This window comes from Jaculus jaculus, chromosome 3 (genome assembly GCF_020740685.1).
Source record: "Jaculus jaculus isolate mJacJac1 chromosome 3, mJacJac1.mat.Y.cur, whole genome shotgun sequence".
Lineage (NCBI taxonomy): Eukaryota > Metazoa > Chordata > Mammalia > Rodentia > Dipodidae > Jaculus > Jaculus jaculus.
Genome location: NC_059104.1, coordinates 186314996 through 186341741, shown reverse-complemented (window position 1 = coordinate 186341741; position 26746 = coordinate 186314996). Strand labels below are relative to the sequence as shown.

At 39.4% G+C, this 26746-nt stretch overlaps 1 protein-coding gene across 7 annotated transcripts in view; it reads left to right on the top strand.

Moving 5' to 3' along the window:
* Gas2 (growth arrest specific 2) overlaps positions 1 to 26746 on the top strand; it is a 131681-nt gene that overhangs the window by 80531 nt on the left and 24404 nt on the right. For 6 of the 7 annotated variants that reach the window (XM_045146398.1, XM_045146400.1, XM_004650818.2 and 3 more), the window contains one exon: positions 2330 to 2437. In XM_045146398.1, the coding sequence (XP_045002333.1) occupies positions 2330 to 2437 (108 nt within the window). Of the gene's footprint in view, positions 1 to 2329; positions 2438 to 18064; positions 18119 to 26746 lie in introns of all 7 variants that reach the window. The other variant, XM_045146401.1, reaches the window with a different exon arrangement.

The following is a 26746-nucleotide window of genomic DNA, read 5'->3' as shown; positions in this document are numbered from 1 at the left end:
TTCTTTGTATCCAACTGTAGAGATATACCCTTTGACATCCATGGACTCACATCCCCCACTCCACAACCTTCCATCTCGAGTAGCCACAACCCTACTATCTACATTGAGACCTTCCTTAATATTTTATAATAAAACAATGTCATCAGAAATGTGGATTTTTAAAAAAATGTTTATTTTTCTTTTGTAAATTTATTGATTATTTAATAAAAGGGTTGCACACATAGACCCCCCTCTTTCCATCCGAATTCCGCTGAGGGTCCTTGATTATTGGTATTAATTGGTTATTGATATTCACTGTGGGGACCAAGAAGCCTCAGTCAGTCTCCTTAGGGATGGGGGAAACATGGTATCACAGGCTGTTTGCACTCACCCTGCATCTACTCTATTGGTGAGGCTTTCTTGGGATCCTTTTAAAAGTTTGTTGTTACTATTACATTTCTTTGCAGCATCTCCATCTCTTGGTGTCATTCCAAATTTATTTCTTGATTAGATTTGCTAGTTTGTTGGAGTTCATTTCTGTATTTGATTATATCTTCATTGAGTTTATTCTTCTGCCTGTGGAGATCATTTATTTGTTGTTTCTCCTCCATTTCCTTTATCCTTCTATTGTTATTTTTGATTGTTTTCCATTTTTTTCAGCTATGCTTTGCATTCTTTCCTGAATTCTTTCTGTTGGTTTTCTTTATTCAGCCATGCTTTAAACTTTGTGAATTGTTAATTTCAGTTCTCAACTAATTCTTCTAGCCTTTTGTTCATGGCCTCATTAAGATTGTTGAATATAATTGCCATTCCTTCATTTGGGACTGTAAGGCTGGATTTCCTCTGTGTTTGTAATGGAGGCATCCATTATGACGCTAGGTGAACTAGGTGGTGATATTTTGTCTTGGTGTCTTGCATTCTTTTTTTTTTTTTTTTTTTTTTTTTTTGTAATGGAGGCATCCATTATGACGCTAGGTGAACTAGGTGGTGATATTTTGTCTTGGTGTCTTGCATTCTTTTTTTTTTTTTTGCATTGGGTTTGTCCATTTTGAGATCATTGTCTTGTTTTGTCAGGACTGTGGCAATTAGTATCTCTTGTGGAATGTGCATTGCTTGCCTTATTCAGGTGCGATCAAGGTAGGAGTGAGAAGGTGGTGTATTGATAAGTTTTGTTTGGGTGCTCTTGAGCCTGAGTGGGTCTTTCTTGTGTATTCACTTTCCTGGGAATTGAGGTTGGGCCCGGGAGTACCTGGCCCACTCAGTGACCAGGAAGGGTCCTGTTGACTTTCTGGTCCTTGCTTCCTGGTTCTTGGTAGTAGGCTTGGCTATGGAAGCTGGTGAGAGTCAGGGTGAGCGGACAGCAAGGTTCCCACTTGGGGGTTTAAATCTTAGTCACTGTGGTTATGTGACCTACCTGGGTCACGAGTTGGGGGTTGAGATGATTGTAGGTTAATCCCTGCTCATGAGCCTGCCTCAAAAAGCCCTGTGTGGGGATCTGGTAGTACCCAGCCCGTCCCCTGGGGAACAAGAAGCATGGGCCTACTCTCACTGCACTGGGTCCTAGCCACCCCACATGAGCCACCAGAGAACAGACCACTGGGAGTCCAGACCTACGCACACTGCAGGCACACAGGGCCCAGCAGCTGCCACCAGCCAGAAGACAACTGGGCAGAAGTGTAGTTTTTGAGCATGTATTATTTCACTAAATATATGCCCTCCATATTCACCTATGCTGTTGCTTATGACAGACATGGATATCTTATGACTAGCTGTATTCTGTGCATGGAATTTCTTGTATCTCTGCTGATCACTTCGATGGATTCCACGATCCTTCACTGTGATTGATGATAGAATAGCTGTGAGAGTGTACTTGGTTCTTTGAGACACTGGCTCCCTGTGTGTGTGTGTGGGGGGGTGTGGGTGTGTGTGTATGTTGCTAGTTGCAGTACTGGAAATTACATGTTTCTGTTTATAGTAATCTGAGTTACCTCAATTCTCTCCTCAATAATGGCTGGCTGTTCTGATTAATGGTATTAAAACTTTCCTTGTTCCTTGACATCTTTAGAGAATTTGTCAACTTATTAAGAATCTAAATGAGTTTTGTGTACCTTCTCAAATTCAGGCATTGTAAGTTGGTTTCTTCTGTGGAGATTTTTCCTGGAAACACAGATTATTGCTGTGAGTCTGTTGCTTGTTTAGTCGAAGAGAAGAAGACATTGGGATGAAGGGCAGCATCAAAAAAGACATGCACATTCATCTTATTCACAAATTAGAGGCTATCATATATATTATATAATACATATTATATAACTTGAAGGGAAGCATGAACTTGCTTGTTCTCATGTTTCAGGTGAGAAGAATTTCTGAAGACCCTCCTTGCAGATGCCCAAACAAGTTCTGTGTGGAGCGGCTGTCCCAAGGGAGATACCGAGTGGGAGAAAAGATCCTCTTCATCAGGGTAACATTCTCTTTTCCCTCGCTACCGTGTCCTTTATAAGAATATTCTGAACATGAGTAAGGGAAATGATGGGAAATGTGACAAGTCCCTCTGGTACTTAACAGATGGAATGGAGCTGCTAGGGATGAACATGTTCAAGGGTAGAGAAAGTTACAATGTTCTATAACAGGATGAATGGATACAACTGTATTCTACATGTGCACAAACACACAAGGATCACAGATGTCACTATAATGTAAAAATTAACATGCCCTTCTTTCATTTAATCATTTTATTTCAATACAATGCAGTAGAAATGGCCCTTCTCTGGTCTTATATACATTATGGTATGGAGACTATCTTACTGGCTCCTGTCATCTCAGTGTGGTTTCTTACACTTAACATGAGGGTGAAAGCTCAGCACAGATGCCAACTTGCCATAGTTGGCTGACTGATGGCTGATGAGTGAGTCTGTGCCCATTTCACAGTGGCCCTGCTTTAAATCAGCAGCACTTCTAAGTGCTAGTGGGTGACCCTGTAAGGTCAGGCTGTTCTCCCAGAATCTGCATTGTGATGAATCCATTGTTTATCCTCCCAAAATTAAGTTTGTGAGTTTTTCTAAGACAATGAATTACCCTTAAAATGAAAGTGTAATTTATGTATTCCAACAAATCTTCAGTTAATAAAGTATTTTTTGTCTTAGCTATTTCCTGAAGACCAGAGACTATTACTCAAAGGAGATACATTCTTTTATCACTTTAAAAATTTCAAAACATCGTGCTTCTTACCTGGAAAGACTTGGTCATGGGTATCTCCTGTCATTCTCATCTGCAGTGGCCCAGTAGAAGTGCTGTCAGTGTGAAAGTTTCTTATTTCAACTTCTAACTGAAACATTTGTATGACAGGTCTGTCACCTTTTTAAACTTCTTTACTATGTACTCAAGGAAAAGTGCTATCATAATTTAACCTTAACATATGTCCATAACTTGTGTTTTTACTCAATTTCAGGATAGTGTTTACTGATTTTAAAACTCTGGGTAGCAATTGTTGTTCTGCCAAGAAATGACAGCAAAAATTCTGTACAAATCTGTTACCAGTGTTTTCCTATATATCTTGGGAAAGCTCACCAGGACAGGCAGTTAGTTAGCTGAGTTGCTGGCTTGTCCTTTCTTTACTACAAGGCTGCCAGGCATTTTTTAAAACCCAACTGCCTGCTTTTACTTAGCCATATTAAGTAAATATGACTTAGAATCTTCATGGATATATTAAAATTTTGCCAAGCTAATCTCTCTCAGTTGAGAAGCAGCCTCCATGAGAATATTAGACCCCAGAGCCTCCAATCAAAACAAAGGGCTTTATTAAACAGTAATTCCTTTTTATGATAGAAATGTTAATAAACTCATGATTACTATATTACACAGTTTTCCTCAAAGGTAATCTAGGATCTACAAACAAAAACAGTTTTAAATGTCAAAGAATTTAATATTCATATTTATAAAGAAATGCTAGAGCCAGGCATGGTGACACACTCCTTTAATCCCAGCATTCATGAAGCAGAGGTAGGAGGATTGCTGTAAATTTGAGGCCACTTGAGGCTACATAGTTAATTCCAGGACAGCCTGAGTTAGAGTGAAACCCTACCTTGAAAAACCAAAAAAAAAAAAAAAAAAAAGAAAGAAAGAAAGAAAAAGAAAATGCTTTGTAGCATTTAACATGTGAGATTTTTGATAACCCAGTTTTCTTTTCAGGAATGTTTTATTATTGAAGAGTTGTATCATATATGGTTTGTTGAGGAATTTAATCTTACACTTTTACTGAAAAGGCATCAAACCCCTCAGTGATAGCACTGTAATCAGTAACAGTGACTAGTGCATTGGAGCACACTGCACCCTCAGCTTCCTCTCTGAAGCTCTGGGTCTGCCTGTGAGGCCGTGCTGTGGCGGAGCATGGCATCAGGCTTTTGAACATGAGTGCAGCTGTTTTTCAGTGGAATTTAACCACTTACTTTCTTAATTTTTGTACTGGTCACATACAGTTGAACTGATTTTGTAGCACATTTCATGTAAAGATTGATACTTTAAACAATTTAATTTTTAAAGGAAATTTTCTATCATGACCTAAGTTGGATAGCAAAATTATTTGCTTATAGAAGAAACTACACATTTTTTGCTACTAGGAGTCTATTTATATCCTGGTGGTGGAAAATATTCTCTTCTCATCTCTTGATTATTCATAGAGGCTTAGGAACTAAATTCCTGGGCACCCCAGATGAACTATTATCACACATTTTCTCTATGCCCTCCCTTAGGTCACATGGGCAAACTGCACATGCTTGTGGATATGCACACACTTTGGTACTTTTGATCTATGGATGGCTGGGACTATATATAACTAATGGTGTCTCTGCTTTAACTCATTGTGAGGAATTACCATTTGCTGTCCAAAATCTCAGAGGCATTGACCTTGTGGGGTCATTGTTGGTCATATTTCATCTTTTTTTTTTTCCTTTTAACTTCTGAATTATCCACAATTTCCTGTTGTTAAATTCTCATACATAGGAGGTAAATGACCACCTCACAGTGTCTTCCTCAAGTTCTAATCTTTGTCACACCTTTTAAAAATATTTTATTTATTTGAGAGAGAGAGAGAGAGAGAGAGAGAGAGAGAGAGAGAGAGAGAGAGAGAGGCTGATAGAGAAAGAGAATGAGTATGCTAGGGCCTCTAGCCACTGCAAATGAACTCCAGATACATGTGCCATCTTGTTGATCTGGCTGTATGCAGATATTGGGGAATCACACCTGGGTCCTTTGGCTTTTCTGAAAAGCTCTTTAACCACTAAGCTATCTCTCCAGCCTTATCAAACTAATATGGCTATGTCTGCATGCATGCATTTATAGATATTATTCTATAAAATATGCATACAGTGAACCAGTAGGATAGCTTACCATTTTCCTTGAGTTCTCTATATGTCCTGAATATCACCAACCCTCCTTAGTCATGATGAGCCAGTCAAATTCCAAGAACAATGAAGGGTCATATACTGTTATTTAAAACTTCTGACCTTACTATTACTTAAAATGAAACAGTTGTGCTGGAGAGTTGGGCTTAGTGGTTAAGGCATTTGCCTGTGAAGCCTTGAGACCCAGGTTCTATTACCCAGAACCCATGTAAACCACATGCTCAAAGTGGTACATGTGTCTGGAGTTCGTTTGCAGTGGCTAGGAGGCTGTGGAGCACCCATTCTCTCTGTCTTTGCCTCTCTCTCTCTCAAATAAATAAGATACTTAAATAAAATATAACACAGTTATAAACAAAGCTTAGAAATAAGTAGCCCTTAGAAGTCATAAATACAGAATTATTTCATAAGCTAGAGTTAACACTTTCATCACTCGCCACCTTCTAAGGTTGATAGATGACACCCAGTCACTTTGCTTGCATGTATATTGCTTTGTGGTTAGGCATACACATGACCATATTATCTCTTTGTATATTCAAAGTAAAATAATGAGAAAGAAAAGTATATTAGAATGGGCACATGTTCCCAGGGAGACATTTTATGCAGAGATATCTTTGCTCAATAATGTAAGATTTATTGGTGAATTTCTAGAAACCAATGTATGAACAATTATGTCTTCTACGGCAGTGTGTACTTATGCAACTACAGCTACTTGCTTGTGTAGATGTGTATATGCTTGCATGCCTGCATCTCTATTTATAGGTGGGAAACTGATCTCTACCTTTATGTAAAGAATCTGTAGTTGAAAGGAGAATTGACTGACGTTTTTGACTTTGGTTTTATACACACATATTAATATTCCCACCCAAATGTGATTTTTGTTATTTATAGCTGAACAACAGAAATTGCTCAAAGCCAGAATTTTGGCCTGTACCTTCCAAATGCAAACTGGCATTCATTCTATGAATACCAATTTACTGTCCTTTAATGTATACATATTCAGATGTTTCAGAGCTTATGTGATGAGGATAGAACCTCCTTTCTGATTTGTGTAATAACAGACTATTTCCTATCAGCCATGATATATTTCTTTGAAATGTAAATAGAGATATTTCAGGCCTTGTGTTTTTATTTCCTGGAGAAGAGTAAGTATTTCCTGTTCCTTTCTCACTCAGTTCCTTGGCTTCTAAGGGGGCTTCACACTATGGAGAAGTCAATTGGCAATACAAGTCTATGTGGGCTTAGTAGAAGGGATTCACAAACACCTCAGATGACATAAAAATATCCTCCTAGTTGGCTTCTCATCCCTAATTGGTGACTAGAGTCCTTGTGTGGAATCTAACTCTGATTTGCGCAGTGTTGATGGATGAGCCACATCACTACCATCTTGGGACCTGCTAGAAATGCAGGTTCTTGAAATAGCTCAGTGGTTAAGATCCTTGCTTGCAAATCTTAAGGACCAGGGATTGATTCCCCATTAAGCCAGATGCACAAAGTGAAACATGTATCTGGAGTTAATTTGCAGTGGCTAGAAGCGCCTGGCACACACCTTCTCTCCCTTCCCCTCCCCGCCGTCTGTCTGTCTGTCTATCTATCTATCATTTATATATCTAATCTGTCTCTGTCTCTCAAAAAAAAAAAAAAAGAAAGAAAAAAAAAGAAAGGGAGGGAGAGAGGGAGGGAAAGAGGAAGAGGAAGGGAGGAAAGAAGGAAGGAAGGAATGCAAGTTCTTGTGTTACCCCAGGACTTACTGAATCAGAGACTCCAAGGATAGTGTGTAGCCTTCTGTGTCTGACCAGTCACTGTGTGGTGCAGGAATGTCCTGAAGCTTGATAAATACTGGTCTTTAGGAACCATATGTTGGAAGAGATTTGCTATAATGCCACACAACCATAAATCCCTTATATGTCTGATCATGAAGGAAAATTAACATTAGGGTTATATGAGTTATATTATATCATTGCTGTAATTTGTTACCTGATCAAATGCAGTGTATGGAAGGAAAAGTTTTATTTGGGCTTGTAGTTCCATAGTGTAGAGTCCATTTTAGTGGAAGTATGGCAAAGGCAAGAAGCTGTAATCACATTGTCACATCAACAGAGAAGAAGCTAGAACAGCAAGCAGGGCTGCACTAAAACCACAAGGCCCTCCTCCACTGACACACTTCCTCTAGCAGGGCTTTACCTCCTAAAGCACCACCAACTGGGGACCAAGTGTTCAAACCCATGAGCTTAGGGAGGGCATTTGACATTCAAACCACTATCATTGTAAAGTTCTTGATGTATTATTGGGGAAAATGCTTAAGATATAAACTTTTCAATCACAAGTGAAATAGCTTATTAGAAATGTTATGTGACAAAGGCATGAACAGAATGGGGTAATGGAAAATATTTTTTAATTGCTGAGGATGCAGAATTATGCATGAAGATTTTTCTTCTGTAGTTATTTTTGATGGGGAAAGTGAAAATATGACCTCAAACCCTGGTTCAATTTCAAACCTGAAAGGAGATAAAGTCCTCTGAGGCTTTCCAGGCAGTCACCTTTCTGCTAAGCTTCTTCCTTCTGGAGGAAGGCAAGGCATGTATTACAGCTTGGTTGTGATTTAGACCAGTGATAATTTTACATTTTGTCATGAACTTGTTACATATTTTTCCTTCATTGAGGAGATATTATCTTCATTGCTGTGACTTATGGAAATTGGCTTCATGGAGGAAAGATTCATTCTGGTCATGGTTTGAGGGGACATGGCCTTTGTGGCAGGGAGATGGGTAAACGGGTGGCTTTTTCACATCGGTGAAGATGAGGAGGCAGAGAAAGGAGAATGTAGTGCTTATCAGACTTTCTATTTTTTACTCTTTTCTCTTTTAATTCAGTCTGAGATCCCAGCCAATGGGGTGCCTTCAGGGCGGTCTTTGCTTTTCAGTTACAGCTTTCTGGAAACAGCCTCATAGATGCTCCCAGAGGTATGCCTCCTGGGCATTCAGAATCTACTCTAGGTGACATTGAAGACCAACTGTCACATTTGGATAAAGCTCTTAATATTTATCATCATTCCTGTTTTATTTGTACTTTGAAATGTGATTTTTGTTGAGGATGGGCACTAGGAAACATTTGAACATGAATTCAACTCTTTCAGTTAATGTACTTTCTATGCAGACCCAGTCAGTTAGCCCCGTGTACCCAAGCCTTCTGTATAAGTATCATTAGAGCTTTAACCATTTGCTGCCCCATGCTTTTAGGGCTCCATAGTTCTTGACCTGGAAATACCAGGTGATGGACTGCTTGGAAAAACCTGTGCTAGTATTTGGGAAGGTTCAGATGGCTGCAGAGAGTATACCTTTGTGGGGCACAGTCTGCATGCTGCCCTAGGCTGCCTTGGCAGAAGATCTCCTTGAGGGATCCTGTGATTATTTACATAGCTGAATTTGCCTGTTAGTTTCCTGGATATTAATGTGAGGAACATTGTTTTTAGTTGAGGTGCAACCTGCATTACCTTAACATAGCAATTGGGATTGCCCAAAGTCTAATCTAAAGAATGATCTGGTAAACACCTCAGGAATCTGTAAAGACTGACATACTGCAGAGCTTGAGCAACATTTTAAATGACTGTAGTTACTGACCATTGACTGTGCTCATCTCTTCTGAATACTGGCATGTGTCATTGTAAGTCATTATCTGACTGTGGAAGACCTTGTTGCCATTCCCATTAACATTGAGGAAGTTGAGACACAGCATGAGAATTTTCCAAATTACAGATGCTGGCCAAGGTGGAACAGATGTGTAACCCAAGTACTGATAAGACTAAGGCAGGAAGATTTTGAATAGAAGGCAAAAGTCAGCGACACAGAGGAATTAAAGCCATTATGGCATGGGCTACATATCAAACACCTTGTCTAAATTCTGTTTTCTGAAAGATCCACGTTAATGAGTGGTGGAATTATGATTCAAACCCTAGGAAGTTACCTCTCATATTAAATGTTCTTTGCCACTAAGTAACACATTTTTTTAAACCTGGAATTTCTTAAAGACTTCAATATACTAATGTTGTCATTAGTCTACAAGAGAGGACTGTCCTGAATAGTAATCCCAAATATTTATTTAACCACACAAATGTTTCCTTCCTTCTTTCTTTCTTGAGCATAACCCAGAAAAAAAAATTATGGGGTAGATATTGTGAGTTGATGCAGCTTTAAAAACCACTTGTTGGTACTTGAGAGATGGCTTAGCCTTTAAGGTGCTTACCTGAAAAGCCAAAGGACTCAGGTTCAATTCCCCAGGCCCCACGTAAGCCAGATGCACAAGGTGGTGAAATTCGTTTGCAGCAGCTGGAGGCCCTAGCATGCCCATTCTCTCATTCTCTCTCTCTCTCTCTCTCTCTCTCTCTCTCTCTCTCTCTCTCTCTCTCTCTCTGTCATTTTCTCTCAAATAAATGAAATAATAATAATAATAATAATAATAATAATAATAATAATAAAGAAAAAACAGCTTGAAGGCTGGAGAGATGGCTTAGTAGTTAAGGCATTTGCCTACAAAGCCAAAGGGTCCTGGTTCAATTCTCCAGGTTCCATGTAAGCCAGATGCACAAGGGGGTGCAACCATCTGGAGTTGGTTTGCAGTGGCTGGAGGCCCTGGTGCACCCATTCTCTCCCTCTCTCTTTCACTCTATCTCTTTCTCTGTAATAAATAAATAAATAAAATATATTTAAAAAAAATTTTAAAAACCTTGAAACTCAGGAGTATATAGGAAAAAAGTTGTCTAGAACTTGCTTACCACTATGAAAATAAGTGAATTTCAAGGTCCTTACTAAGAAGGAGTGCTGACTGTGCCTCAATTCTGCCTTAAAGTTGCATTTAGAAATAACAATTCCCAAGGAAATGGTATAAAATCTTTGTAGGAATGACCACTAAAATTTAATGAATCCTTTTGGTCTAGATATTTTTGAGTACTTCATACATTATCTGACAGAATCCTCTCTTCTATAAAGCTGGGTAATGGTTTTCTACCTTTTTGTTATAGGTAAAATAAAACACAAAAGCTTGGAGTATGTAAGAGCTCAAGTAAGTGTCAGTGTAAAGTTCACATCCTGACCCCAGCATACCTCCACTCCTAGCTTCCTCTCATAGTGTGCCCATGAAATGCTACTCTTTTATTCACAAGATTAGTCTTTGTAGGCAATCTGTACAATTTTATGCCATATTTAAAACTGGACTATAAAGTTATTCCTCAGACTTTTTTTTCCTGACAGTGCTCAGAATGCCAAGGCATTGCAGTTGTGAAATCATTACTGCTTCATGTAAAGGGACATATACTAACTATAACTATGTTAAAATAGTTGTCATGGGCTGGAGGGATGGCTTAGCAGTTAAGGTATTTGCTTGCAAGGCCAAAGAACCTAGGTTCTATTCCCCAGGACCCATGTTAGCCAGATACACAAGGGGGGCACATGCATCTGGAGTTCATTTGCAGTGGCTAGAGGCCCTGGGACACCCAGTCTCTCTCTCTTTCTCTCCTTTCCTCTTTCTCTGTCAAATAAATCAATAAATATAAATAAAATATTTAGAAAAATAGTTGTCATGAGCAGAACAATATTTTCAGGTGTTAATGCTGTTCAAGATGCTTTGTATTGTCTCTTCTGATTATCAAAAGGATTCAGAACTTTATGTAATTTAAGACATATATCATTAACTGTTCTGGCACCTTCCTACTAGAACTCAATGCAATTCCCTTATTGCCAGCCTGATCTTCTGTTGCTAATCATAGATATTTAAAGAGCATATTAGTACTGTTTCAGAATTTTCAAAGCAGATGTCTGCATTTTGGTAAAATGATATATCTGCCATGAGAACCCTGTCATAGTTTAATGACAGCTTTCCTTCTGGAGCATAGGAAATGAGTGTTTGTGGAACCCAAATACTAGACAATGAATACTTTGGTTGGAAGTCAGAAGAGGAGGTTGCAGTGGTAGGGAATTACTTTCTTTGTAATACCTTTGAATTAAATCATCACAGATCAATAGAAAGGTACTGATGCAGGTAATTATTTTCTTTGCCATGAAAATTCTTCAAGATTATACCTGTGTGGTTAAAGTCAACTCACCATAACAAATGGGCAGAAGAAGCACCACAACTCTGTTGCTATAGTGATGGAACCTGGTATGTCTGCTGGGACTTGCTGTGAGGGCAGGTCCAAAGACCGAGAGATATTGCCTTCTTTTCTGCTATTTTGACACATATTGATTTACTGTGAGTAAAAAGTATCCCTGCTCAAGTTTCAAACTTTCCTGGTCATGAAAAATGGGCTGCTGTGTAGAAATGCAAGAGAATTTTAAACACATAAGGAAGAGAGTAAAAACCTCATTTATCTTAGTGAGAACATTGCAGAAGCAGTCATTAATTAGTATCCAAAAGTTGAAAATTCATGGTTTTGAAAAATAGACACATATCTCTTTCATCTGACTTGGAAATCTGTGAGAGCAGTGGCTATGATCTCAGAACTAGCTAGGGGTTCCTGGTTGTTTCTCAGAAAAAAAAAAAAAAAGCCATATTTGTACAATCACAGACAGCTCTTGTAGAGCTCTAATCCATGAAATAAGGGAAGAAATACATGAGCAGTCCCAAACTCTGACCTCTTCTTGTCTAAATGCTTCAAACTGGCATTGATTTAGAGAAATGAATCAATAGTTCTGTAGCAGACAGACTCAGGTTGTTGAGATGAACATCCAGACCAGACGCAGTTTATGGGAGGAAGAAGGGATTTATTTGAAGCTTACAAATCCAGGGGAAGTTTCATAATGGCAGAAGAAGTTGGCCCCATTTCACAGAATTAAACAGAGAAAAAAGCTAAAACCCACCACAAGCAAATCAGCCCATATTAGGAACCCCAGGCAAAGCTCAAGCACTTTGTATATGTTTAGACTGGAATTCCAGATCCACACCCACACCTTAGGATTGGATCCAAGATACACCCAGTGACACCTCCCCCAGATATAAATTATACACTTTAATAAAATCCTGAATATATTGTGGATATCCATTCAAATTACCACAAGTACTTAAAGTATAAGCATGTTAATTTTGGTATTTATTCATACTCACTGAGATGGCCAGTGACACAGATGTTATTTACACTTTGGACCTTACAAATCTTAATAAATCCTGTTAACCTCACTGTCTAAGAGAGATATGTGGTCTAGAAATGAAAAATAATTAAGTAATGTTAACCCTGGCTAGAAAGAATGAATCTAACCGAAGGAGTGTTATCTTAGAATTGCTCTTTGAGAATGAACAATCTTCATATGTGTGTAGATTAGATTTACCTGGTATTATAGCCTGATGCTATATGTATTTTATACCACTTTTAAATGTAAAAAAGAAAAACTTTATTACAAGAATGGAAAGAATAGATAATATATGTGAACAGATCTATATATTCTTAAAATAGAGCATTTCTTCTGTTTTTATTGACTCAAGATATAAATCCAGCATACAGTGTACACCCAGAGCTCCAAACCATACACCATCTTCCAGGGAATTTTCCACTGCTGTCCACTTAGCCATGTACAGAGGTTTTCCTGTGACCCTCACTCATCTGTAACTTGCTTAACAAAGCTCATGTCCTTTAAGTTGTGTGACACCAGCATGGCTCTACGTCATCTTGATAGACTGGTTTTGCCATTAGAAGCCACATCTAGAATAAATGGACTTTTCTTCATCTATCACAGGTTGTCACTATTTAACCTTAAGGACATTTGGGGAAATCAAATCATTCCCCTGGGTAAATGCAGTTCTCATGATCTGCATTCTCAGCTTTTGCTTCCTCATAGCCTCTCTACCTTTAAGAGGAATGTGTTATATACATGTATATGCTTATATGTGGAGATGCAATGGAACTTCTATACCTATATATTCACATATATATGTGGGGGTATTAAGATGAATTAGCTGACAATTCAATCCAATTATCTGATATCTATTCAATTTTAAGAGATCTGAAATTAAATGTCTAGTCAAGAATTTTGTGTGAAAAAATATATTTCCCTGTTGCTTCCCTCCCTCCTTCCCTTCTTCCCTTCTTTTCTCTCTTCTCTCTCTCTTTCACACACACACACACACACACACACACACACACACACACACACTGAAGGCTTTCTATGTATCAGTTATTTGGATTTTTATCCTTTCCTCCCCATAATTCTTTGAGGCAGACATTTTATTATCTTATTATAAGGATAAATGCACTAATTGTTGTAGAGCTAATTGTTTGTGAAATAGCATGTAGCTAGTAAATATCAAAGCCTTTATTTAAATTGAATGTATCCAATTTTGGAGCTCAGAGTTTAATATATACAGTCCAGTCCATGGCATATTACGTTAGATTTTAGGTAGCCTGTTTTGAGCAGTAAGCTCAAGCTTTCAGTGTCCATTAGTAATCTACCCTATTCTGCATGTTTGCCATCCTTGCCTGTCTGCCTTGTCAAACCTGGTATCTTACAGCCAATTCCCCATGGAGAGTCCAAAGACAGAACTCTAGAAACAGTTTTACAGCAGAGCAGCAACAGTAAAAAACCCACAAAAGAGAGGTTTTGATGTGTTCAACAAAATTAACTGATCATCTTTTCATGATACTGGTTCTGATTGAAGTCTTATGAAAGCAAGTGTTTATTGTAGAGTGGAAAATAAATTCAGGAATATTCTCATTTTATTACAATTGTAAGTTTTAACTTATAATAGGCTTTTGTTCTGTGAAGATTATAGCCTCCCAATTTATTTGCATATTGAAGAATTTTCTAAGGGAGAGAGGAAAGTTTGCCACTGGCATCGTTAGAATTAAAGGGTCTAATTTAAACTTAAAAACAAGTGCAAGCAAAACCTTTTGGCATGACAGCTAGTCATTTTAAAAGCAAATTTTTGCAAAGTAGATGTTTAGTAAGTTTTAGACATTTTTTAACTGCATGATAATTTTGAAGTTATCTCACTTTCATGTGATTTATAAAAGTTATTCATGGGTACATTCCCTCATTTTAGTGTCAGCACGGGTCTCGGAGAAAGATCAATGTGAATTCATTTACACATCATGCCACTGAAGACACTGCAGCCCATCAAGGTTTAGTAACTTTCCTGAGACAATTCAACCAGAAAGTGATCAATCCAGTTTAAATAATATTGTAAAATTTTCATACCTGAATTCTATGGTTAAATTCCACACAATAAAATTTCTTCTTGATGTTGTTCTTAAGCTTAACATAAATGAAAATACCTTTTTGCTTACTATTTTTTAAATCTATCTACTGTTTGCCTGTACAACAAAATAGACATTATATAGTCATGTAAAATAACAAACTTTATAAAAATTTTCTATGTACTGTGTAGTTTTCTCAACAAGAATATTTGTTGAAATATATTTGCTGATATAAATGTGAAAGATTGTTTGCAAAGGAAAAGAAATGATACAATTATACATAATGTGTTGTGTTCTTGAATTATTGATGAATCTTGCAGCAGCCAGAAAATGCAGCTGTGGAATGACTATGACTATCATTCCTGTAGCTCTCCCATGAGCTCAGGCTGCATAAGCAGGGTACAGTCAGACTCATTAAGAAATGTGCTTTGCACTGTGGGTGTTGTGAGTTTGTGTTGAATGTGCAAGTGTTGCCTAGAACATTCCCAATAATAAGCAAAGATAATATCAAGTACTATCTGTTCTGTATAGGTAATGAGTTAAGTTTCTATGTGATTTCACCCTCCATTTCCTTATAATACTCAATTTTGAATTTCAGCTCCATAGTCAAGATATGCTCTCTTGGTGCTGAATGTATAAGGTGCCTTCTTCGCCTAAACTTCACCATGCTTTCTATTGCAGGTTACGGGCATGGTGCCTTCCAGTGTTGTTAGTAATCATTTTACTACTTGCTACTTTGGCAGCATCCTCTGTGATTGATATTGGGTTTCTGTTCATAAGCAGCTCTGCGTGCATCATTTTACATTGTGGTTTCTCCTTTGTGTAATTTTTTGGACACTTAGCAAGAACTCTAAGAAGTTACTAGTCATGTTTGCCAACTTTCCTAAGAAGTACACTATAAGGCCATGAAGATAGCTCAGTGAGTGGCTTGTTCTGAGAACATGAATTCATTGTTGGCATTGGACATTGTGAAGTATAACTGAAATCCTAGCACTGGGGAGAGGGAGACAGGGAATCCCTAGGGCTCACCTGGCTAGTTAGTCTAGTCAGTTTGGTGAGTGCTAGGCTCAGTGAGAAACCTGTTCTTAAAAAGTAAGGTGGAATGCTGGGCGTGGTGGTACATGCCTTTAATTCCAGCACTCAGGAGGCAGAGGTAGGAGGATTGCCATGAGTTCAAGGCCACACTGAGACTACATAGTGAATTTCAGGTCAGCCTGAGCTAGAGTCAGACCCTACCTCGAAAAACCAAAAAAAAAAAAAAAAAAAAAAAAAACAGTAAGGTGGAAAATGTCTGAGAAAGACCCCCAGTGTTGGTTTCTAGGCACCGTACACATGTGCATGTGCATGCCCCTAAGCAGGTGTGCCCGCAAACATACACACACTCATATGCACACACCACACACATTCAATGAATAAATAAGCTAGAACTTGAAAGGAACAAAATACAAGAATTTAAATTTAACATGCTGTGTTACTTTTCTACAAATTCCTATAACTTAAAGAAAAAAGAGTTTATATTGTCTCTAGTTTGAGGACCCAGAAGATCCTGGAAGGGAAATATGGCATCATGTCACATTGTATAAAGTCAGAGATGAAAGATGGTGCTCAGCTCACTTTCTTCTTTTTACTAATTTAGTTCTAAGTCCAGAACTTCAGTCTACAGATTGGTGCCACCTTCATTCACAATAGATTTTCCCCCTTCAGTTAAACCTGTGTGAAATCCATTAACAGGCACACTCAAATGTGTGCCTCCTATGTGATTCTAAATCATATGAAGTTGACAGTGATAACTAACCATTATTATTGGCTTTTAAAAAGGTAGTATTTGCCCCTTTTCCCTAATAGGACACAAGAAGCTTCCTTTTGTCACCATTTGTTTTAGAAACCAGCTTCTCACACCAGCAAATAGAATTCCATTCCCATCCTCACACTACTCTCTTATAAACTACACAGAATCCCTTTTATTGGGCCAGCGATACATCCTACAACCTGGTTTGTGTTACAAACAACTCTTAGGGGACTCTGATTTCTATGGGAAACTATACTTATTGGAGACATTGCCATGTAAATGCTTCATCATTTTTGACCAAACCATCCAATGTTTCCTTTGTTTTCCCAGCAATTGACACCTGGATTGGGGTTCTCCCAGTCTCCCTGAGATCTAGTCTCCCTAATGTGATAAGGCAGAAAAACTAAGCAGTCTTTGTTAGGCTTCATGTAGTAGCAGATAGAAGTCAGTCCTTGCAAATTTGTCTTCTGACTTTTGCATTGAGCATTTGATCTTCAAGTCCCAAACCAGACCAATAGCATTTGGAGAGAGCAACATTTCAGTTTGTCTCTACCCAGCAATGTGTGAGTCATGACAGTGTTACCTACTCCATAGCCCATTTTGTTTCCTCATGATCTTCTGACACCCTGTATTGTCATGAAAAGCTATAAAACCTCTTTTTTTTTTTCCTTTGAGCATGCATTTATTTTTTTAAATTATTTATTTTTATTAATTAGTTTTGTACTCAGTGAATACAGTCAAGTTGGTACCATTGTTAGGCTCATCCATGTCCTACCCCCTCCCCTGGCCCCTCCTTGTTGACATATATGGGTCATGCATTATGGAGTTAGCCCACAGTTATGTGTAGGAGAAATGTCTCTGTGTCATGACCCAACGTGTGGCTCTGACATTCTTTCTGCCCCCTCTTCCACAAAATTTCCCTGAGCCTTGTTGGGTTCATTTTTGATCTGCTTCAGTGGTGAGGTGTTGGGGGCCTCTGGGTCTCTGATTTGGTAGGAGTTGATTGTTCTCAAAAGCTACATAAACTCTTAAAGTGCACAGTTCATTAGCCTCACACTGCCTCCCTGCCTGGGAGGAGTAATGCTAAGGTGGTGGGCTTTATCCACAAAGAAGTTGACGCTCTGAGCTACCAAGCTCAGGTCACAAAACGTATACACAGTGATGTTTCCTGTCCATATTTATGGCCTCTGACCTTTCACTCACCATTGACAGCTAGCACAATAGGGTATTCAGAGAGGTCTCAGAAGCACAATGAGGAGCGTTTCCTATCCAAACTGGAAGATCTCATTTATTTGCCTGTATTTTCTCAACATCTTGTAATAAAAACAAAATGATACTCCAGCAAGCACTCCAGCAGAACCCGAATTCTGACAGACACCTGATGCCCAGGAACAATTACTTCCTGACTTGCATCTTTTGTTTTGGAAGAGGAGGTCAGAGGACTCCAGACCAGTGGCCGTTCTGGCCTCTGTGTTTCAGAGTGATGGCGCCCCGCATGGTCTGCTACTTCTGGCTATCTAGGCTTACTTGTCAATGGCCGAAACACTGTGCAACCAAATGTCCTTCCACGATGGGGTGTGACAAGAAAATACTTTCAGTAGCTGAAAGAAGTTTCCTTTAATCTTGTTACCAACAACTGGTTTGCATGTGTAGGTGACATGTCTGAGCAGACCGGCCATGGAGGTGAAGGGCATTTTACAAATTTGTGTCTTCTTGTTTCGGTAGGGTCTCCATGGTTGTGCCTATCTCATCACAGCCAAAGCAAAGCAGAAGTTTCAGGTAATTACGTAGATACTCAGGGGACCTCTGCTTTTACTGTGGGGCCTGGGCCTCTGCTCACAAGGGAAGGTGGGCCTTCAAAGTGTATAGTTCACTCATTTATCTTTACATTTAGATATGAAACACTACTTTCCTTATCTTTCCCCAAATTGTTTTATGTGAAAATCTTCAGTCTGAGTTTTATTATGGTAAGTAGAAGGCAGTAGCCTTATCATTTCTGTCCTCTTAGTATAATTTCAATGTTTCAGGGCTTTTATTGAGCTTATAATTAAAACAATTTTAAGTTATAAACCTCAGTTTAGGGGCTGGGGAGATGCCCATTCATTAAACTGCTTGTGTTGTGAGTATGAAAATCTGAGCAGTACCCATGCATCAGTGGTGGACATGGTACTGCAGTTGTAATTCCTGTGCTGGGACTCATAGACAGGTGGGACCCTGGGGTTCACTGATAAGCCAGTCTGACCTAATTGTTTAGCTGAAAGCCAGTAAGTGACCCTGCCTCAAAGGAAATGCTTGACGTTCCTAAAGATGAGACCAGACGACGTTCTCCAGCCTCCTCATGCATGTGCCCACACATGCCCATATACTGAGACACATGTGCACACAGCACAAAAACACACACAGCTTAGCTGCCATATACTCTTATATTAAAGCCTTTGGTATTATATATTTTAAAATATTTTATTGTTATTTATTTATTTGGGAGAGAGACAGAGAAAGAGAGAGAGAGAGAATGGACACACCAGGGCCTCCAGCCACTGCAAACAAACTCCAGACACGTGCACCACTGTGTGCATCTAGCTTACTTGGGTCCTTGCTAACTCTCTGACTCTTCCTCCCTGCGTCTGCAGTCTGAAGTCTGTCCTGCTTGAATACTGCACTGTTTCCTGGAGAAGCCTCAGTCATCTGGCTTCTTGGACTTTCATGGAAAGCTGGCCTCACTCTTTCCTTTTTGCCTTCTTACCACATCTGTGCCCGGTTCCCATGCCCTTTTCTTATCACGTTCCTCATGTCCCATGTCACATTTATGTGTCCATCCCTCCAGTTTGCACATGGAATTTAACACATCTGTACAGACTAGTAGGGCAACCATTCATGGGCTGATGTGGTTCCGAGTGGCACATTGAACGGGCCACATCTACACAAGGCTGGCAGGGAAACCCTTGTCTGTGCTGAGGTGGTACTAAGTGGCATCCTTGGCCTTCCCTATCTGCTACTGTTTGCATATCTCAGAAAGGGTTCTGCCACCTGGCCTCTGTTAGCAGATGCACTTTTTGATGCTGCTGCAAACACGAGGTAAGAAATAGGTAGAAATCAGTGTTGTAGCCACTCGGGTTCCAGCAGCTTCCACATGGCCAGAAGGGGCTAGTGAGGGAAGTATTGATGTCCTGAAAATGAAAATGTGTTCACTGTTTCTATACTTTTTGGAAATTCTGACTTAAACACATCAGCATTCCATTTTCATTTTATATGCAATTCCAAACTCAATGATCCCCAAACCTGTTCACTGTGTGTAAGTAATTCCATAGAGCATCTGAGTGCATTAGCAAATTACTGTGTACTGAGGCTGCTTGAAATTGGTTCAGCCAAGTTCTCACTAACTTTTTGTATATGAAGGGCCTTAAAAATTATATTTTGATTTCATAGAAATATTTTGATTAAAAACTAAAAAGCATTTTATGAAATGCTTTGGCAACAAAACATTTGGGTCTTTTCTAAGAGACACAGAGATGAACTGCTTGTAAGAGTCTTTGGGAATGGTGTTTGGAATATGGACTTTTCTAGGGGTGACATCAGCTAACGTCAGAGCTGAGCTTGAGTGCCCTTCCTTAATCTTGGATGTGATACATTTTGGGGGTGTTAGATTTAAGATTGATGTGTCCAGGAGAGTTGTACTTAACATGAGGTGTTTTTCTTACGATTAGGGAAAAGTAAAATAGCAAAGGAGACTTAAAAAAGCAGATGTTAGTCAAAAAAAGATAAGAGGAAAGAAAAGTGTTTCCATCTGGACTAGAAAGGAGATATAATGGAAAAGACCAAGCAGACCAGAGAAGGAGTGAGTGGAGACCAAAACACAGTAAGACATCATCAAAGCTGTTAATAGTAGAGGGCTAGCCAAGGTGGGAGGGAGGGGCAAGGTGATAAGAGGCTGTGTAGACAGGAGATAAGGGACCAGGCTCACACCCACCAGCCTACAAGGAGCTTCCTCTAATAGACATTAGATTCTCTCTGAAGCTATAAAGGCATTCAGAATAATGTTCTAACATGAGAGAATAAGTAGATGACATGTCCATCACTAAGATGTTATTGCAGAGAATGAACTGTAAGGATGAGAATTGGAGAAACATTGCCCTGCCATACTGGTTGGGGACTGCATGGTCCTGGAGCACAGCTGACGGAAGTTACAGATACAAATGTACCCAGGGCAAATTTCAATCTTGATATTATTTGTGTGTTTCTTAATGGGAACTCTAAACACCTCCTTGTTCCTTAAACATTGTTCAAATGCAGCATGAAGTATTGGCTTGTTCTGTCACAGTTCTGCTTGGCTGGAACTGGCTGGGCTTTAGAAGATCATAATTATCAGTTGTTAATAAGGAGTCCTCTGGTGAGAATTTTACACAGAATAACATTGTAGACTGCTAATAGAAACCAACAAAAGCAATGATGGGAAGTTGTGTTTTATATATTACAACCAATGTGTGTGTGTGTGTGTGTGTGTGTGTGTGTGTGTGTGTGTGTGTGTTAAGCCTCTGGGTAATATCAGTTGACAAGAGTAAAATAAATTAACAGAAGCTTGCTGTGGTGCTCCTATCAACAAGTTTTGAGGAATTTCTTACTCTCAGTTCTCATTCTCCAGATGGTGCCCAGATTCTCCATTGTCAGCTTTCTAGGGATTTAGTGCATATTTCATTTAGCCTAGCAGGGCTATAAAAAATGTAGGACTCTGCCCCCACAAAGCTTCACAATGAGACCAAGGCATTTATATTAAAACTGTACCTTGGGCCAAAAGTCCTCCCCGGAGTGTTCTCCACTGGTTCACAAATTTCTTTACATAAGTTCATTTTATATATATATAAACTGGAGGTTGGGTCACATGTTAACACATTACATTCTCTTATTAATTCTACAAGTCTTTCATAACTTGCACATATTCAGCACCTACTATGTGCCTGGCCATAGATAGACTTGCCTACAACAGTCTCTTTTCCTATTCTGGTAGTAGAAGACAATTAACAATGAGATCAACAGTCCAACAATAAATGTCTAAATACAACTTAAAATTGTAAGAGCTTATGGTTTCTGTCAAACTACTGGTTCTCCTGTTTAAGCTGTAATAGCTAACAAATCAGCATTGTTGTGTTCTGATAACTCTATTTATATAGAGAGGGCGTGGACAAGAATTTTCTCCTTCCTGGCATAGATTCTCATCTTAAATACTAACATGAAGTAATAAGATACAATTGGAAGAGAAAGTTTTGATGTAGCTGCCGTGATTGGCTGGAAATGCTCTGTGATCAAGTTAAATCAATGTCTAAATGATAGCAGGATGTGTTGTCATTATCATCTGTTTATTTTTCTCCTAAAATTGAGGAAAAGCTATGAAGGTTCAATTATAAATGACAAATTTGGCATAAGGGCAGAACCCTAATATTCTGGAATGGTCAGGGACACAATATTTTTACATTGTTATTGAAGAGAGTTTCTGGGTCTCCCTCCCCTTCAGACGCAGGCACACTGACATATCTCACCTTTTCATTCCCATGGTGCATATCAAATAATGATACTCAGTACTAGGATATGCAATCTTTTCTATCATGGCTGTTCATCTGTGCCATCCTGAATATGTGGCCAGTGTTTGGTAGTTTCCATCTTGACTCCTCGGTGTTCTGTATTGGGCATATTGTGAATATTAGATTCTCATCTCCTGAGGATCAGAAGGGTTAAGACAGAGTGCAGTGAGGATTCCAACAAAAAGTACCTCGGAGTGATGAAGGTCTTTCACAGGACATACTCACCAGGGTAGTAGGAATATGGAAAGCTTTAAGTAAAGGAAAACAGCATACTTCTGAAACTCCCTTCGTGTCTGAGGAGTCTTTAGTGTCAGCTGTGTTTTGTGAGATATGAAGTACTGCGCTGTACACTACATCCGGGAATCTAAGTTTGTAAGTGCTCTGTGATGCTTGCCTCACTTGGTTAGGGCATGTAGAACAGGTTCCAGATAATGGGTATCTCCTGTGTGTCAAAAGTTGAAGAGATTTTAATTGGAATTGCGTTAAATCTATATATTGCCTTTGGTAGGGTTGTCATCTTCACAGTGTTAATTCTGCCTATCCAGGAGCATGGGAGGTCTTTCCATCTTTTCAAGTCCTCCTCAATTTCTTTTTTGAGAGTTTTTATATTTTCGTTGTATAGATCTTTTACTTCCTTTGTTAACGTTATTCCAAGGTATTTTATTTTTTTTTGTTGCTATTGAAAATGGGACTATGTCCTTTATTTCTTTTTCTGTGTCTTTGTCATTTGCATACAGAAATGCTACCGATTTTTGTGCATTGATTTTGTATCCTGCTACTTTGCTATAGGAGTTAATCACCTTCAGGAGTTTTGGGATGGAGTCTCTCAGGTCTCTTACATATACAATCATGTCATCAGCGAATAGAGCTAACTTAACTTCTTCTTTTGCAAATTGTATCCCTTTTATGTCCTTCTCCTGTCTTATTGCTTGAGCCAGGACTTCAGTACTATATTGAAAAGCAAGGTGAGAGTGGACAACCCTGTCTTTTTCAGGCTTTGATGATTTGGACAGGTGAGATCAATGGATTTTCTGGAAAACTTTCTAAGAGAAGGTAGAAATTTGGTGTTTTTAGAGATACTAGGGAGTTGAAATTGGAGAGAAATTCTCAAAGGCAGTAAGGAATGTGTATCACAGGAATGGGAAGAGTTCATACAAACCAGGAAGAACTCAGAGTATTTCTCGGTGGAGACCATGGACAGAACTGAAAGAAGAGATGCTACCCGTGTATGAGTCTTCTCTTGCTGGTGATGTGATGTGATGGGCAGGTGAGATATAAAGAAAACAGACATATATCCATACGTAATTCCACAGTCCCGAGATAGCCTCTGTTGATGGTTTTCATACTTTCAGAGTCACATGTGGTGCAGAATATCCCCTGAATACAGTGAGTCCATGTGTGTCCCCAGGCCTCTGTCCCTTTTAGAAGGCCAACAGCATTGTCACATGGCCCCATCATGTGGCCTTAGTCTGACTGGCTTGCTGAAGTCTCCTACTCTAAATAGCACGCTCTTACTATGTTTTACCTTCTTAATAATTTAATAGGACTGAATTCCAATGTTAGTTTTAGAGGGGACAGACCACAGCAAGGACAAAGATAGATTTGAGACAAGAGTGGAGAACCTTGAATGCAAAGCAATTCAAAGCAAGTCAGAACAACTGACCTTTTGACCTATGCACATTAAAGCAAGTGGAGCTCTTGAGACTGCTTTGAGGAAACGGTTGGGTGGGGCTGCTCTGTTTATCGTCTGGAGCAGAGAGAAGACCATTGCAGCGCTGCTAGTGGAGAGACGTTCCAGTAATTGGTGATGTGACCGTTAGATACAACCTTGGCCAAGAGAAGAAGAGGAGAGAAAAGGAAAAGTTCTCTTAGTATTCCTAATCTCAAAACTCCTACATGTCAAAAGCTCTGATAATCCAATTTTGTAGCACCAGGTTTTAGAACTTTTCAAGTTTTGCTTTAGGGATGGTCAACTGCAGTATCTATGAAAGTGCTTTTAAAAGCATTACTCAAGCATTACTAGTTCTAAGGATTTCAGAGGAGTGCTACTATATAGAATTTTGAAGGTAGAAGTGATTGCATATTAGACTAAAGAGAAGCGGCAGAGCAGAAGTTGGATTTTTAAATGGTGTTTTTTTGATAGATACTAAACTCTTCCCACAGGGGAAAAATCAGCTAAGAAGAGCTTCTGAGGTCAATTGAGCCTTGAATCAATTTGCTGCATAATCTTGATCAGGTTACTTCAACTCTGTGGCTTGTCTGTAATGTGAATCATGACACTCGTTTTTATAAGGTTGATCATTCATTCATCCAGCAGGTACTCTGCAAATTCCCCTGTACCCTAGAGAATTGAGCTGTGCTAAGACAGGGCTCCAGCTTCTAAGAGGCCCCTTAGCAAGCATGCCAGGTAAACTGGGCTTCTGAGAGTGTTTAAAGGGAGTACTTGGTGCAGTATTGAGAATGGGGCTCAGGATGGTGACGAAGCTCTGCAGGATGGTCTCTCTGCATTGGTGGTCTGTAAAGGTCTAGCACCCTGGATGCTGGCAATGGGGGCATTTGAAGACAGCAAGGAATAGAATTAGCTGCAACAAAAACAAGACAAAGTCTGGCTGATCTGCAGAGTAGCGTCCAGAAATTCTTAGCTTTGATTGAGCAGTTCTAGGAGATAGGGATGATTGTGGTATGCATCCCTATTTTTTGTATCAGATGCTTTCTTGTTGCTGTGAATAAAAACCCAGCCAGAGGAATTTAAAGGAGGAAATTCTCTTTTGGCCTGTGGGTCTAGAGTACAGCCCCTTGTGGTGGGGAAGGCCGCACAGGACGGGGCAGTCAGTCATCAGGCTGTGGTCAGGAAACACAGAGAGAAGGGCAAGTGGGTCCAGGTTAAGGCCACCCCCCACCCCTGCCCCACTTTTCCCAGCAAAACTCTACCTTCTAGATTTTCCTCAGCTTTTCTAAACAGTGCCACCGGCTGGGGATTAAGTGCTCAAACGTGAGCCTGTGGCGGACATTTCACATTCTAACCACACCTGCCTGTTAGTCACTCTGGTAGAATTGTAATTTAAGAGAGACACCTGCCCTCTGCTGGCCTCTGAGGTGTACTGACCACTCAGAGCTTGTTCTCAGTTTCTTATTCCATAGGATGCAGGGAGGTAAAGGAGTGCATTTGCGTTTGTTGTAAACTGTGTTCATACTTCTTTGTGTAGAAAAAGCAAACAAAAACTCTGGGAAGGCAGCTGCTGTTGAAGAGAAATGTACTTATTTATTACTGTAAATGAGTAGGATTGGAAGCAGAAAAGAACAGAGCATGCTCTGTTGCAAAGGGTGACTTGCATTTTTAGCTTGGCTATTCATTCTTACATAAACTAGGGAAAAACAATGATCCCATTAAGAATTATCTTTCTCATTTCACTATGCTGCTTTTGAAGACTGAAAAGAAAAAAAAGCAAAGTCAGGGAATACTTTTATTCTGTGATGTGGGTTTAAATTCTTTCTTCAGTCCCACAAGAAAGTTCTGAAAAAAATGAGTCCTGACATTTTTATTTATGTGCCCTTGTCACTCCTTTCCCTTTGTACTGTGCAAAGTGAAAGGGAGAAAGTAGAGAACAGTGAGAATGTCCTCTCACTGGACACCCAAGTCTGCAGTGCCTTGCTCGGTTCTCATCATACTGGAGCTGTTCCTGTTGGGAAACTAAGCTGTTTACTATTGAAGAGACTGGAAAATCAGTTCCTTCTCTGGAATGAGTCTTCTCTGTGCCCATTAGCTAATGTCTCATTGTTTTGCTGTTATTACTAATTGTTATTATTTGTCATTCCTCCTGTCCCATTCTCCGACGATCCTCGTATCTCTCTAGGGCTCTGCCACAGTTACATTAGGATTTCTGCCCAGCAGCGCTTGTTGCAGGTGCCTGCCCTTCTCGTTCATGATGCTGCAGTTAACCTATGCTGTGGTCTCCTTCCTCACTGCTACAGACTTTGAGGTACAACTTACACTGGATTTTCCCAACTCCCTGTCCCGGTGGAATTTCCCCTCCTCTGTGTTCCCTGCTTATGTACTAAGCTGCCACATAATTATTTATTAAGTAGATAGAGGTAAAATAAGCAAATGGGTGTTGAGTGGATGCCATAGAGAACATAACAGTGGAGGAGCTCAACAAACAAAGATGTTGAACAGGAGTGTCATTGATTATAGTGAGGATTTAATATATGAATGAAATAATGGGGACCTCGTGAAGATCAAAGCTTATTTCCTCATCATGAACATCTGGTCTGATGACCCTGCTTCTCAAAACCTCAGGGTCTCGGTTTCTACCATTGTTGTGGCAGGTGTCAGAAATGTGGCCAATATGCCCCTTTACCTCAGGAAGAAGGTGGAAAAAGTGCTGAAAGGCATGTATGTCCCTGAAGGACATTCAGGACACTGCCACTTCACTCTGCCGTGTATGTCTCATTAACTGCGACTTAAAGTTCTGCTTGTAGTTGGCTTAATGGGAGAATAAGGAAGTAGAAAGTAGTTTTTATTCTTTGAAGCTTTATGCTGCTCTGAAGACAGAGGAGAGATGTTGGGAGCTGACCATGTCATGAAGCCAGGAACACAGGGACAAGGTTCTCTAAATGTCACTCAGCAGGTCATCCAGCATTACTGGAGCCTTGAGTCTATCATTTATGATAAAAAAAAAATTGAAGGAAGAAGAGTTACTAATATTCAGCATGTTCTTCTAAGTAAGTCTTTTTTGTTTTGCTATGCTATTTGAGGGAGTACATCTGGAGACATGCGAATCAGGGATAGTTCTAATGAGGAGTAGATTTTTTTATGGTAAAGTGTATTTACTTA